Source organism: Acartia tonsa, chromosome 10 (genome assembly GCF_053477335.1).
Source record: "Acartia tonsa isolate MP-2025a chromosome 10, ASM5347733v1, whole genome shotgun sequence".
Taxonomy (NCBI): Eukaryota; Metazoa; Arthropoda; class Copepoda; order Calanoida; family Acartiidae; genus Acartia; species Acartia tonsa.
In genome coordinates this window covers 10341993-10355539 of record NC_137269.1, presented here as the reverse complement: position 1 = coordinate 10355539, position 13547 = coordinate 10341993, and the positions used below count along the sequence as shown (strand labels likewise).

Genomic DNA, 13547 nt, shown 5'->3' with positions numbered 1-13547 from the left:
ATTTTCAAAATTTGAATCTTAATCTTTGACTCAAAACTATGGTAATTTTACTGAATTTAAATTGGTTTGTTAAAAACTTTTAATCTATAGAAGGGAGGGGAAATTATGTTTATCCTCATTGAGTGATGTACATTAATATAACGCCCATTGTCTTATCCCTTAATATCCCTGCACCGTTACAGTCAAATTGTTTATCTAGTGACAATAACATTTTCCCCGCTATTTTATCACATGAAAAAAATACAAGAACACCTGTGTCAGAAACAAGTATTCAGTTAATTCCCTTTCGTTACAACACCTCTTAAGGGGCGTTTCGTCGTATTTTCTTAGAAGCTTTTGATAGGTTATTTTAGGTTATGTTAGGTTGTGTGATACCCCGCAAGGGCTAGAACTATGAAAAAATCTACTGCGAAAATACGATGCAACGCCCCTTAAGAGTCGTTGTCACGAATGGGACTATACCCAGTATTTCAAATATATGTAAGTCTTTAGCTAAATTCTTTGTCGTTAAGAAAAAAAGTACAAATCCAAGCGGGCGTTTTAGCTCAGTGGTAACGCACCGAGTTACGGTGATGGAGAGTTCGGGTTTAAGTCTTACTTGGTATTTAGAGAAAAAAAATTGTACAAAATTTTAATTTAGTTTTAGTTTCATTCATATTTTCTTTGTATTCTTAAAAAATAAAACTTTAAACAAATTCCCTTAGGAGAACACATCAAGCAGTTGCATTAAAAATTTATTTTAAAAGTAGATTTTACAATAACATGATTTTATTCTTGAAAATAGAAAACAAACACTTAGTTTATTGGTACTTTTCCAAGGTTTTAATAAACAAGGGATAGGTGGTTATTTTGTAGATATATCGTTATCAAGACTTTTTAGACACTAATAAAAGAGAATGGGGGTTATATTTTTTACAGTTACCGTAATCAAGAGATTTGGAATATGATTAAACAAGGGAAGGGTGCTTATTTGTAATAAAAGGAAGGGGGATTATTTTATTTGTTACATATGTCGTAATCAAGGTAAAGAGGACACTAAAGAAAAGGGAAGTATGAATATTTTGTAGAGTTATCGAAATCAATGTATTTTTAACATTAGGAAAAAGAAGGGTATTTATTTTGTAGAAATATCAAATTAATGTATTTATAACATTAGAAAAAATTGAAGTGTGATAATTATATTAATGTCGTAATCAAGGTATTGAGGCCACCTGGTTCTTTTTTAAATATTTCAGTTGATAGAGGTAAACATTTGAAAGAAAGAAATTACAAAAAAAATTATAAATTTTTTAGTTTTAAGCTAAGATTTGCATAAAAACTTTAGTCCTACCACCCTGGGGAAATCTTTACCACTGGCAATCAAGAGACATTGGAGTCCAGGTAATAGATACAATTATAGTGAAGCTACTCTGTAGCTTTTAATTGGTTGGTCTTCTGTAGGGGATTTTTGGAGAGGACACATGCTTCAGTCAGACGAGTGTCCCTTGATTGATTGATTGATTGAATAGCAATAATCTCTTAGAGTTTGGACCTAAGTAGTCATGGAGTAGGCTGAGACACTTTTGTATAGCCACTAGGGCTATCAAGCTCCACGTTCAAGCACATTATGACTTGACCCGCTTTCTCATGAGAGCTACTCATTATTACCTCACCCTCGACGAGTATGGCAGGTGTCCCAAATTAAGTCACCGTAATGAATGACGCTCACCGCAGGGGAGCTTGGGATAAGGGTAGTACTGATATTATGTACGTGACTATTAAGTATCCAAACTTACTCAATAATCCCCTTCTTACACAACCAGGGGAAGTTGCTTGAATGTATTCAACTGAGAAATTCGAGTTGCCACATGGGGACTAGAACTTGAACTCTCATCACCGTAACTCAGTGCGTTACCACTGAGCTACGACGCCCCTAAACGAGTGTCTCTAAATATTTTTAATGAATATTTATAGTTTACTGTTAATAAAACCCAAAGGGCCTATTTCTAAAGTATTTGTGTTTTTATTTTTACTAAGGGACTATTTTGTACAGAAAAATTTATTTTTTATTCTTAGATTTACAACAATTTTGAGTTAAAATAAAAATATGCTTAATTTATAGCCGCTACCTTCTTATTATTGCAATTACGAGTAATGATTCTTATGGACCTTTTCCCTCTTTGTTTAATCCAAAAATAAACGTCTAAACAATTCAAAGTCCTAGGTTCTAATATTTTTATATTCAGTCAAGATTACCATGGAGCCTGTTTTTCGACACTGCCAGCATTTCTAATTTTGTACCTGTAATAGGTAAGTGTCTTGATTGACACACCTTTATTAGTCAAGCTACCCTATAATTCACTTTTTCCGCACGTCCGTCAGTCTGCAATGTTATGGGGGAAATGTAAATTTCTTAGCTGTTTTACAAGATACCTAGACGGATGAATTTTTTTTGAGATTTTCCATGTGAATGATCATTAAGTATGTTATTTGCTGTGTCCGACAGTTATGCTACAAAATAGAAATATGTAAAATACGTGAGAAAGGTTTCGTGATTTTTTCTCCAATACATTATTCTTGATTTTAACCAATTCTCTTTAAATCTTCTTGTCCATAATCGCTTCCCTGATTTTTTTTTGGTTTGCTAATTGTGGACGTTGTCATCCTTTTTCAACCAAAATTTGTTTGTTCTTATTTAAACATTTCATGGAACTATAAGAAGCTTTACTCCAAAGAGGGAACAATATCAGTCCAGAGGTTAGCGAGATCTTAAGCTACAGACCCATAGACAGACATCATGTTACTTTTGCATAAGGATGAATAAGAAAATATGAAAATGAAAAAGGGGAAGGTAGGTTGTGCTAAAATTCCTAAGGGTGTGAGTTTTAAGGCTTAAATACAGCAGTAGAACAATAAAATTTATGTTAACTTAAAATTTTTGTTTTTGTTTATAGTTCTTTTCAATGAGGAATACACACATTTAGTGAATATTATCGTTCTACTACTGTTTTTAAGCCTTAAAACTCACACGTTTACGGAATTTTAGCACAACCTACCTCCCCCTTTATTCTTTAGAGTTAGCTGAGTTCCTGTCCATAGAAGGAAATATTATCAACAGTGTATATTATCTTCAGGAATTTTAAGCTTTTAACGGATACTAGCAATGCTTTTCCATAATGAGGGACTGTACGTTTGTCCGTCCGTATATAAGTTTAGCTCTAATATTGTTACGAGAAAGTCCGTACGTCCATTTAAAACAAGCTGATTTTTAACTTTTTACAACTATTTTTTGTATGATTTATTCATCTGATTTTTGGAACAATGATCCTTAGGACAAGAAGGTATAATATTTTGTTTATAACTTTACATTAATATTCTGTCTATCAAGTTTTGATTCTCGACAAGTCAGTGTTTATGTGCTTTTGTTATAACGTTTTATTTTCCGAGCTCTGCTGTTATGGATGTCATCATCCTTGTTAGTTTGCTATGATTACAAAGTTATGCATTGCTCTTGCTCAATCATCACCTTAATGCATTTGAATATTAAGTAAAAGGGATAGATAGTTTCACGATTATCTCAATTTCTAATGATTTAAATTACTAAAATTAAATTTTTTCGGGGGGGGGGGGAGAGGCGGTTTAGCCCTAACCACCAGATAATATTAATGAAGCTCTCCTAAAAAGCAAAACTTGAAAAGACCTTTTTATCTTTACCTACAAAGAAAATCCTTATCCTACTTTAATATCACATAAAATAACATTGCATTGAAATGAAAAATAGAATATTTATAATATAAATAAAATTGTACTTTGATACAATAAATACAACTTGCCAAATAGAAATGAGAAAGAAGAATTTTTCAATTTTCTGGCGACAATTACTCAAATTCTTTTTACAAATGAGAGTTTCATTGTACTTTTTATTTTCCTAATTTATCTCCAGTGTTGAATGAACTATAACCTTGATTTATACAAAGAAAATTGTACTGTTTTATGGTTGAAGCTACTCTAAAAGTATTATGGCTTGATTGTAATGCAAATTTCAAGCCCAAATGATTTCTTATTGTTTATATTTTGAGCGCAATTGTAAGGAGATTTGTTTTTAAATAAGCTGATCACAAAAGATTCAAAGTTGTCTAGATCTTATAACTTTACAACTTTCCCGACACTGAAATGTAAACTATAAAGTTGACAATTCGGGTAATTACATTAATTACATATTGAGAAAGTAATCAATAAAGGATTAAAATCTTTGATACTTGTGCACAATTGCTAAAAGTTAAGCAATTTTAAGTAGCAAGTAGGTTCACATTTTTTCAATAAAAGGGGGAGAAGTTTTGACACATTTGCGTAAACCTGGCACCTAGGCTTTATCTTTGGACTGAGAGGATAGGTTATTAAGGATAAATCATTCTTATATGATGAATTTCACGAAGTTTTAAGATTTTTTTGATAGGCCTCCAGGTTCCGGAGCTCCAGGCCTCCAGGTGCTCTCTGGACAGGTAAAAAAAAGAAAAAAAATTCTTATTTGAACAGTAAGAGGTAAGTTTATAAAACAACATAACCTTCTTTTAATATATTATTTACATATTTTAAGAAAAAAATACAATTAGCCTCCATGTTCAGGTGCTGCAGGCCTCTAAAGTGTCAAAACTTCCCCCCCACCCTTATCAAATAATTTAAGTATTTACAAACTATTTAAGTCAAACTTTACAAAAAAAATATTAGAAGAAAATTGCTTGAAATTTTTAGGATTCTTGTGTCAAAATACCTTTTAACAAAAAGCTGATTTTTTTCTTAAAACATTACCATCAATGTTGATTATAACATCAAATATTGCTAAAGCAGACAAACCAAGCCAAAGACCAAGTGCAGACCCTAGATCAACAATTAGACTAAATATATCATAAGCATGAACATCTGTAAATATGGTGACAGCATCAAGGAAAGCAACATGAATATAGCCATTTTCAATTCTGTTTGAAAATTTGACGAGCTCTTTTTTCTTCAAACTCATTGTGATACAAGGTGATGGGCAAGGGTTGAACATTCTGAGGTCAAGTCCCTTGATAACTCTCAGGATCTCATCTCTAAATTCACTAAGTTTATCATCAGATATATCTATAAAGTTATTGTCATCACATGTTGTTTCTTTGTTTCTTATGGGTAACCAAGGTGGGATACATCCATAAAGGTTAACCAATCTTGATCTCATGACCTTTTCAATACATTCTCCATAGGTTGAACCAAGTTTGTCATAGTCCACACATGTAATACTATTGAAAATGCTTGAATCATGGATGCTGACTTCTATTTCATAATTATAACCAACAAAGAACTGATCATTTAATGGTCCAAATTCACCTTTCCCATTCTCCATACTCGTTATTCTAAAAGCATTTTCTTTAGCAGGGTCTACAACAAGCAGGATGCAATTTTTCTTTACTTCAATATTTATTCTTTGTCTGGACTGTTTCAGCTTCTTGCAAAATCCATAAGGAACCATATATATGTCATCAGAATCAATATTGTTTTTTAACTCCTGGTTGCCAACAACATCATAAGATATAGCTTCAAAATCACTGTAATCAGTTTCATAGATGGTACTCAGCAACTCCTGATAAGTTTTGTTATTGTAAATTCCTTTCCATGAAACTTTGTTAGATTTGTTCAGTATTCCCAGAGTAAAAGCTGTAATAGTTTCATAGCCATTTGCAAGTGCCTTTGCATAATTGAACTGATTTTCCTGACAGACATAGATGATTGGTTTCTCAATATTTTGATAGGGTATTGTTTTTGATTGCTGAACAACTGGTTTTTCAAGAAAATGACTAAGTGAGTTTTGCATTTGATAAACAAATATACAAAAAGCCAAAAGTGCAATTAGCCTTCTGAGACAAGTTTGATTCATTATCATGCAAGTGTGTTGATTGTGTGACAATTAAAGAGTTTTCACCAATATCTTTTTAACTTCCTGAAGTTTTAAATAATAAAGATATTCCTAAAATGATTAATTCATGGAATTAGTATCTACTAACCTTTAGAAAGTCAAATTGTGACTAAATGCAGAGTAGGAGCTTTTAATGTGTTTAATTACATTAACATTGTGTTATTATTGAAAGTATCCACATTTTTTTCAAGGTTCAAACCGAGTTGGACTTAAAACTAATAACTTTAATACCAACACAAGGAAAATACATTTATTAATTTTAAAGTGTTCCAGTACTATAATATAGATTACAGCATCTAACATGAATGATTTATTTATTTCATCTTTATATTTTTATCCAAGATTTTAATACAATTGATTGTTTATTATTAAACAACCCTTTTACCTAATGTTTTTTTTTCTTTTTTATTTGAAAAAAAAATAATTAAGATGTACTATTAAAGTACCTAGTTAACCTTTACTTTAAAAATTATTGAATCCAAAATGTACCATACTTACTTATTTGAGTTATTTACTTTTGTTTGTACATAGGGTGGGTCCAGTTTCATTAATTTTCCTAGCTTTTAGTTTATTAAAACTTTATAGATTTTCATTATCTAATTGTGGGTTTAACCAGGGATCTAGAGAAAAAACAATAGATGATAAATTGATATTCTCACAAATTATGATAAACAAAATTTCTTCTTTGGTAGTAGATTAATGTTAATGGTGGAAAATTTGGAGAATAAATTTTTGTTATATTGACCCTCTCCAACAATTCACCTTAATAATTATAAACCACCAATGGAGTAACCTGTTCCTAATTTTTTTTTGAAGATTTATGTATAGTCCACTGTCTCCTTAGAGGCTTGTATAGACATGTCACAAGGTTATATAATGTAAAGGTAATATAAGGAGTAAAAATTTTTTCTTTAAGGATAATGATTAATTTTTAATTTTGTTGAACACTGCATTATTATGAGCATTGCCATGGGTTAGGAGATGTGAGTTATTTGTAAAGTTGTAAGAATTTAAATTGCAGCCAGTTAGGCTTAAAGGGATGGTTGCTTGAAGTGCATTTAACAAGTTTGATTGTAAGCATAAGTTACAAGAATACCATCAAACATATATAATTTTTTATTACAATAAATAGCAACCAAATAGGCACCGCCAAAATAGTCATCATGCTGTTTTTGTGAAAAGAGGAAAGCTATTTATGTTGCTTATATCCAAAAAAATATGATTTTCAAGTATTGATATCTTTTAAACTACCTAGTAGAAAATTGAAATTCTTTTAAATATATGTCCTATAGATGTAGTTTAAACTATTGAAAAGAAAAAAAAATATACAGTTCACTAAATTCATATTTAAATGCACTTCATGCAACTACCCCTTTGGTAATTTCTATTTATCGTGAAATTAATATTTTTATTTAATTCTATCTACAGAAGATACTTTGATGATAAAATTTTGCCACTTTTTTTTCCAGAGTCAGGGGTGTATATTCTGAAGAAAATTCATTTTTTTTCCCTCCTAGTTTTTTCCAGCAAGGAAGGAATTAAAATGGAAAAATATTTTCAAAACTCTTTATTTTATTCATAGTATCCCCCCTCCCACATATTCTTTTAGTATTTTCACCAAATAGGTGAGAAAAATGGAAAAAAATGCTTTTAGTTCTCTTCATTTTTATATTTTTTTCCCCCCACCCACATATGATTTATTTCCCCCCTCCCTCAGCAGGGTCAAATTTAAAAATATACACCCCTGACCAGAGTTTTAGGCTTTATATGGAAACTTTGGCCCTATGCCTTTATTTAAAAGAAATAATATAGGTGATTTTAGGTTGAATATTATTTTCTTTATCAAAACTGTTTATTAGCATAATTGTCCTTGTTAAAGCTTGAAATGCTCAGGGATATGAGGGTGGGTGGAAAGATGGAAAGTTTGAAGAAAAATTTGACATTTCAAAATGTTTGGATCCTCCACAATATAGAAAGGTTTGTATTATAACTTCATTGACCCCCCTCCCCCTTCCTCATGATGCGGCATCTGCGCATTAGTATGACGCCTTGCAACCATGTGACATTATTTAAGCAGCTAGAAGGTATGAAAAGTTTTTTTTAAAAACAAAGTAGAGTCAAAAATCAACTTTTTAACATATTTCTATTACATATGTTGACAAAAAAAATTGTTTATGAGAGAAAGGGTAAGTAGGTGTTTGCACGGAAAGGAGTGTACAGTTCATTACTGTAGAAATTAGGTTTCAAGTATCCCATCTTAACCTGACCAATGTTATCTAGCTAAACAAGAAGCTTAGATTTTATTTCTGGTAACCAGATCTTAAAAATCTTAATCTTGGGGATATTAATTTTTTAAATTCAATTTCAAATTTCACCCTATAGGAGCTCAAAATTATTGAGGGTAAAAAAAAGAATAGATAGATAGGTTTTATAAATCTTAAATTAAAGATGCATATTTTGTTTTATAAGTTGACATCTATCTCTTTAAAGAAAAAAATTATTTTCACCTGTCCTGAGACCAGCTGGAGGCCTGCAGATCCTGAACCTTGAGACTTATCCAAAAAATTTCAAACTTGGAAAAATTAATCATATAAGAATGATTTTTATCCCAATTAACCTATCCTCTCAGTCGAAAGATAAAGCCTATACTCACTATTTACGCAAATGTGTCAAATCCCCCCCCCCCCCTCTCTTGTTGCTTTTTTATCATAATTGTTGTGCGGGAACTGCTAGGGGATAAAAATTAAACTTTAAACTTTCAAAATTGATTTTCGCAAAAATGAAAGTTCTTTATATCACATTTAGGATGACTCCGGCCGATGGAAGGGATATTTCTGGGATTTCCAAGATATTAGGTATAAAAAGTTTAAATGAAGAAATTATATTTTTGCTTTGCAAATCATTTGAGTTGTAATCCTTTTATAAAAGTAACGGAGTGTCTGTGTGTTTGTATGTCTATCTGTACCAAAGAATCTCACTAACCGATATGATTCTCCTTTACAGTGAAGTTTTTTATAGGTCATGGGAAAGCTTATAATTATTTTTAGGAAGGTGTGCCCCCCCCCCTCACTTTAAATAAAAACACACTGTTTGTATATTGTATAATTATTATTCATTTAATGTAGAATAAGATGAATTAAATATAAATACATATAACATCTATGACCGTTTTCGGTCTTGCTAACAAATAAAAAATCTACAAATTCCTATTTATATAAGCCCAGGGAGGGAGGGGACTTTGGAATCTAAATTATAATGGTACCAACAAATGGATGTGTGACACCTTTTGCAAACTAAACTAAAGTCAAAGGAACTCAACTAAAAAAAATGTAAAAGTTTTTTGTCTTTTTTGTGAGAAAAGGCCGTTTATTAACAGAGTTCCACCCCCCCCCCCTTTTTAAACAACATCTCACATCTCCGCCTCAAAAACTTTGGTTCTTAAATCTTAATGATGATTAATCTGATAATGGTAGTGACTAAACATTTCAACTAACAATTTTGATCCACAGAAGTTGTAATTTTGTTTATTATTATCGAGGTGTACATTAATTCATCGTCCAAAGTCTTATCTCTTAAGATCCCTGTGTTGATATAAACCTCTGTGAGTGAAGCTTATTGTTTTTGATTTATTACGATTCCACATAAACTTTTATCACAAATAAATATTATTGTTCCATTTTTCTTGAGCTTTGTTTTGTTTTGCTGGTTATATTTTCATATATCTGACTGTATGTACATTCATCTCAGCAAAAAAAAATGCTTTTTAAAAGCGAAGCTATTCTACTATTAGAGTCTGAACATACGTCTTAGCTTCCCCATCATTAACGTTCCGCTTTTACTCTGATGTTAGGACAATGGTTACGATTTTTAAATAACACAAAATTTTGCGGAAACGGTAGTACACTTTTTACAGTACGTGAAAGTTTTCTTGTTTTTCTTGCTGATTTTTTGTATACTTCTCGTAGATTTTAGTATAAAGCATTATTTAAGTCCATGCTTTTAATTAAGGTCTGTCCTTCTGTTCATAGACTTATTCATTGACAGTTTTCTTCCCTAAAAGTAGGCATCCTAAATAGGAGCCGAGTAAATTACATTCATCTCATACAGTTATGGACCGATAGGCTGACAATATAAATTATAGGATTGGTTTGCAAGGAAAATGTCTAATATGATATGTATTTAGGGCAGATAAGTTTGATTGTATGTCTTTACAAGGAACTACTGATGTTTTAAATAAGGTACGTTTACTAAAGTCATAATTTTAAAGCTTAACATTATGTTTATTTAGAGAAGCCTAGAAATTTCACAAATATAAAATTCAACAACTATAGAATGACAACATCCATAAAAGCGAAGGAGCGGCCAAGCGTAGAATGAGTAGATATGGCTTGTGACGTGTCTAGGGGTAGGTTTTTATGGGTGCTGAGCTCAAAAATGTTACCAAAAATAGTGGCGGCCAATCCATATGGCAGCTGAGTAACAGTTGCAGCTCATCTGGGAGCGGCCAAGAGTAGAATGAGTAGATATGGCTTGTGACGTGTCTAAGGGTAGGTTTTTAAGGGTGCTGAGCTCAAAAATGCTACCAAAAATAGTGACGGCCCATCCATATGGCAGCTGGGTAACAGCTGCAGCTCAGCTGGGAGCAGCCAAGAGTAGAATGAGTAGATATCATATGGCTTGTGACGTGTCTAGGAGTAGGTTTTTATGGTTGCTAAGTTCAAAAATGCTACCAATAATGGTATGGGCCCATCCATATGGTTGCTGGGTAACAGCTACATCTGAGCAGCAGCCGTTACCCTGCTGCCATATGGATGGGCCTTTCTATTTTTGCGAGTATTAATGAGCTTGGCACCTATAAAAACTTACACCCCCTTGACACATCACAAGCTATGTCTTAAACTTTTATTTTTAACTGTTCTCAGCCAGTTTCAGCTGTTTATCAACTAAATCCTTAAATTGATAAGGTGTTGTTATTAATAATATAAAATGACAATAGAAGAAGTGTATTCATACTGAAATATTCAATATTTGGTCATCCTTCAATAGTCCCAAAAAGAGCTTGCAGGTGAGTCTTAAACAACAGCATACTGCACAGCTGCAGCTGTTACCCACCTGCCATATGGATGGGCGGCCACTATTTTTGAGCTTAGCACCCATAAAAACCTACCCCTAGACACATCACAAGCCCTATCTACTCATTCTAATCTTGGCCGCTCCCAGCTAAGCTGCAGCTGTTACCTAGCTGCCATATGGATGGGCCGCCACTTTTTTGGTAGTATTTTTGAGCTCAGCACCCATAAAAACCTACCCCTAGACACGTCACAAGCCCTATGTACTGATTGGTCCTAGTTATAGAAAAACTTCGCTTTTAAAATACATTTATTATGATATTTATTTTAGTTCCTAATAAGTTCTGGTGACAAGAGTATAATGTTGGACAGAGCTGAAACTTTGCTTCATTCTTATTTTGGAGGTAGACATGGCAACGGGAACGGACTTTGGACTCTAAATTATACTAGTACCCAAAGTTAAAAATAATATTCTCATTCGTCGGCTTAAAAAAATTTGTAACTTTTATTAAATCTTGTTTTTAATTGGATGGTATTTACTAAATAATATTTTGGGATGTACTTTCATCAATAAATCATCCATTGACCTATCCCTGGGAGGAGGTAAAAGACTTTAAGTGCCTAACTGATATGTTGGCAATTTTCCCTCAACCGAAAGTGGACCAGAAATATTGGCCTTAGTCAGTTTATAAAGATTCCTGCGAGGATTAGAACGATGGCTTAAAATACCAAAGTAAAATACTGAAACAAATAAAAAGCAGGGATGGGGGTACATAGGACTGTAAATTATGCCGGTACTCAAAGTTTCATAATTATGTTTTTTTATTTGTTCGCTTTTGGTCTTTGAATTTTGATTGGTTGGTTCCAAACTAGTAGTGTTCTATCTTTTTAACAAACAATTTAATCTACAGAAGATGCCATTTTGTTTATCACTATTTAGGATGTATTGTATATCAATTTATCTTCCATTGTCTTATCCCTTAGGATCCATGGATTGCAGCTACTCTATAATAAATATTTTTCTGCTGTAGACGAGAATTATTGGGGAGTTAGAAGATCAATGAGATTTGCTCAGCACCTTATCAATATTGCAGATCAATACAGGTAAGAAAAATAAGATAACTTAGCACCTTAAATGTGTATTAATATATATGAGTACTAGCGGCTACGCCCCTAGAGACCTCTAGGGGCATTTTAGGAGGAGAGAGTCGAATTTAATAACCCAATTTCTTATTTTAGATTTTAAAAGAAAAAGTAAAAAAAAAATTTTTTTGGGGGGGTGCCCCCCCCCCCCCCACTCATTTTTAATTTTACTTAGGTAAATAAATTAAAATCTTTTTTTTGGGGTGGGGATTTTTCATTTTTTGGGGGGATTGGGAGTGTCCCACCCCAAAAGGAGATAGTTATAAACCTTCCCGGGACCTATGAGAAGCTACCCTGTTAAGGAGAACCTGATCGGTTCAGCGGTTAGCGAGATCCTTCGGTACAAACACACAGATACACAGACACAAAGACAAACAAACATCCTGTTACTTTAGTATAAGGATATGAAATATCAATACAGACAAGCATATAATACTTTTTGGACATTTACTTGTAGAGAAGATTCGATACTTGTTGCATAAATATTTTAATAAACGATTCTGTTTAAGGACATACATACATTTTAGGGCTGGATTTTACAATAATTGTATGGGTTTTAAAATTTTTATTTTATTAAAAGTTTCTATGCTTTTTTAAAGTAGGGCTTAGAACCAGTTATAATTTGTCGGATATTAATCGGTTTGAAGAGATTCTTGAAAAAGCATTCCAAGTTAAAAAAAAAAATAATCAGGTTAGCCTTGAAAGCAGCTTTTTTCTCCTTGAGATATGAATGAACTTGAGCTGAGAAAAGAACATGTGGAAATAATTGATCTTCAATCAAGCCTGTACTGTACATACACACAAGTATTTTCTATTCAACTCATGGATACAGGGATAAGTAAATGGTTTGGGGGTCAGGTGCAGTCCACGGTAAAATGTTCCTGGGTTCGATTATCTAAAATTATTTGTGAATTTTAAGGCCAAACGGCTAAACAATAAATAAATAAGTATAGATATAAAATGAAGATAACTACCTGGATCCAATATATGAGACCTTTTTTCGTCTGCTAGCAAATTGGTTGTTTGCTCATTTGTAGCGACTTGGTTGTGTTAATATTTCCGACGCTATTGGCTGATATTCAACGTTTAAAATTGAAAGTCGGCACAGGGTCCACAAAGCATACAGATATTTATCAGTGTTGCGGATCCGCATTGATTGTATGCGGATCCGGATCCTCCAAATTTGGTCAGTGCGGATCCGGATGGCTGAACATATTTATTATGCTATATTCGTCATTCAAATACTTGGTAAAAGTTATTGCTCAATAATACTCCGTATCAATAATCTAGCAGCGCACTTAAAGGCATGAAATACCCTTATGCTTCTTTTCTTCAGTTAAGCTTTCCCTGTGCATCATTGGATGTTTTATTCCAGATTATTTATAGGCATTTTCATGCCGCTTATA

General features: G+C 32.6%; 2 protein-coding genes across 3 annotated transcripts in view; one reads left to right on the top strand and one right to left on the bottom strand.

Annotated features, from left to right (window-relative positions):
- Positions 1–13547, bottom strand: part of LOC145329363 (pyrroline-5-carboxylate reductase-like) — a 400948-nt gene that overhangs the window by 126119 nt on the left and 261282 nt on the right. The window lies entirely within an intron of this gene.
- O-fut2 (O-fucosyltransferase 2) overlaps positions 1–13547 on the top strand; it is a 40333-nt gene that overhangs the window by 8287 nt on the left and 18499 nt on the right. For both annotated transcript variants that reach the window (XM_080173441.1, XM_080173442.1), the window contains exons 4-11: positions 1325–1380; positions 2226–2289; positions 3055–3114; positions 7824–7906; positions 8735–8784; positions 10113–10167; positions 11330–11402; positions 12030–12102. In XM_080173441.1, coding sequence (XP_080029567.1) covers positions 1325–1380; positions 2226–2289; positions 3055–3114; positions 7824–7906; positions 8735–8784; positions 10113–10167; positions 11330–11402; positions 12030–12102 — 514 coding nt within the window. The remainder of the gene's footprint in view (positions 1–1324; positions 1381–2225; positions 2290–3054; positions 3115–7823; positions 7907–8734; positions 8785–10112; positions 10168–11329; positions 11403–12029; positions 12103–13547) is intronic.